The sequence below is a fragment of the Penaeus monodon genome, chromosome 27 (assembly GCF_015228065.2).
Source record: "Penaeus monodon isolate SGIC_2016 chromosome 27, NSTDA_Pmon_1, whole genome shotgun sequence".
Classification (NCBI taxonomy): Eukaryota; Metazoa; Arthropoda; class Malacostraca; order Decapoda; family Penaeidae; genus Penaeus; species Penaeus monodon.
This window is the reverse complement of record NC_051412.1, coordinates 25,149,482-25,149,758: the sequence shown is the minus strand read 5'-3', so window position 1 is coordinate 25,149,758 and position 277 is coordinate 25,149,482. Positions and strand designations below refer to the sequence as shown.

Genomic DNA, 277 nt, shown 5'->3' with positions numbered 1-277 from the left:
AAATCCTTTTTTTTTTATCTCATTCTTTAAGCCTCTGCCTTAATCGCTTCATCTCCGAACCCACAGATGGCTGTATGGAGATTTCGGGTGCCAATATTACGCCTTCATGGGTTTCCTGATGGGTGTTGCCAACCTCACGACCCTCCTCATGATCGCCCTGGACCGCTACCTCGTCACCTGCAGGCATGATTTACGTGAGTATTATGAGGAGGAACCTGATACTAGGGGGAGTTTCTACGTGTTGAGGTTCTTGGTATAGGTCACGCTGGCGTCCTCT

The 277-nt window shown here is 48.7% G+C and overlaps 1 protein-coding gene across 1 annotated transcript in view; it reads left to right on the top strand.

The window, feature by feature from the left end:
• Positions 1 to 277, top strand: part of LOC119590717 (visual pigment-like receptor peropsin) — a 38,587-nt gene that overhangs the window by 14,511 nt on the left and 23,799 nt on the right. The window contains exon 2 of the mRNA XM_037939406.1: positions 67 to 194. Within this exon, the coding sequence (XP_037795334.1) occupies positions 67 to 194 (128 nt within the window). The remainder of the gene's footprint in view (positions 1 to 66; positions 195 to 277) is intronic.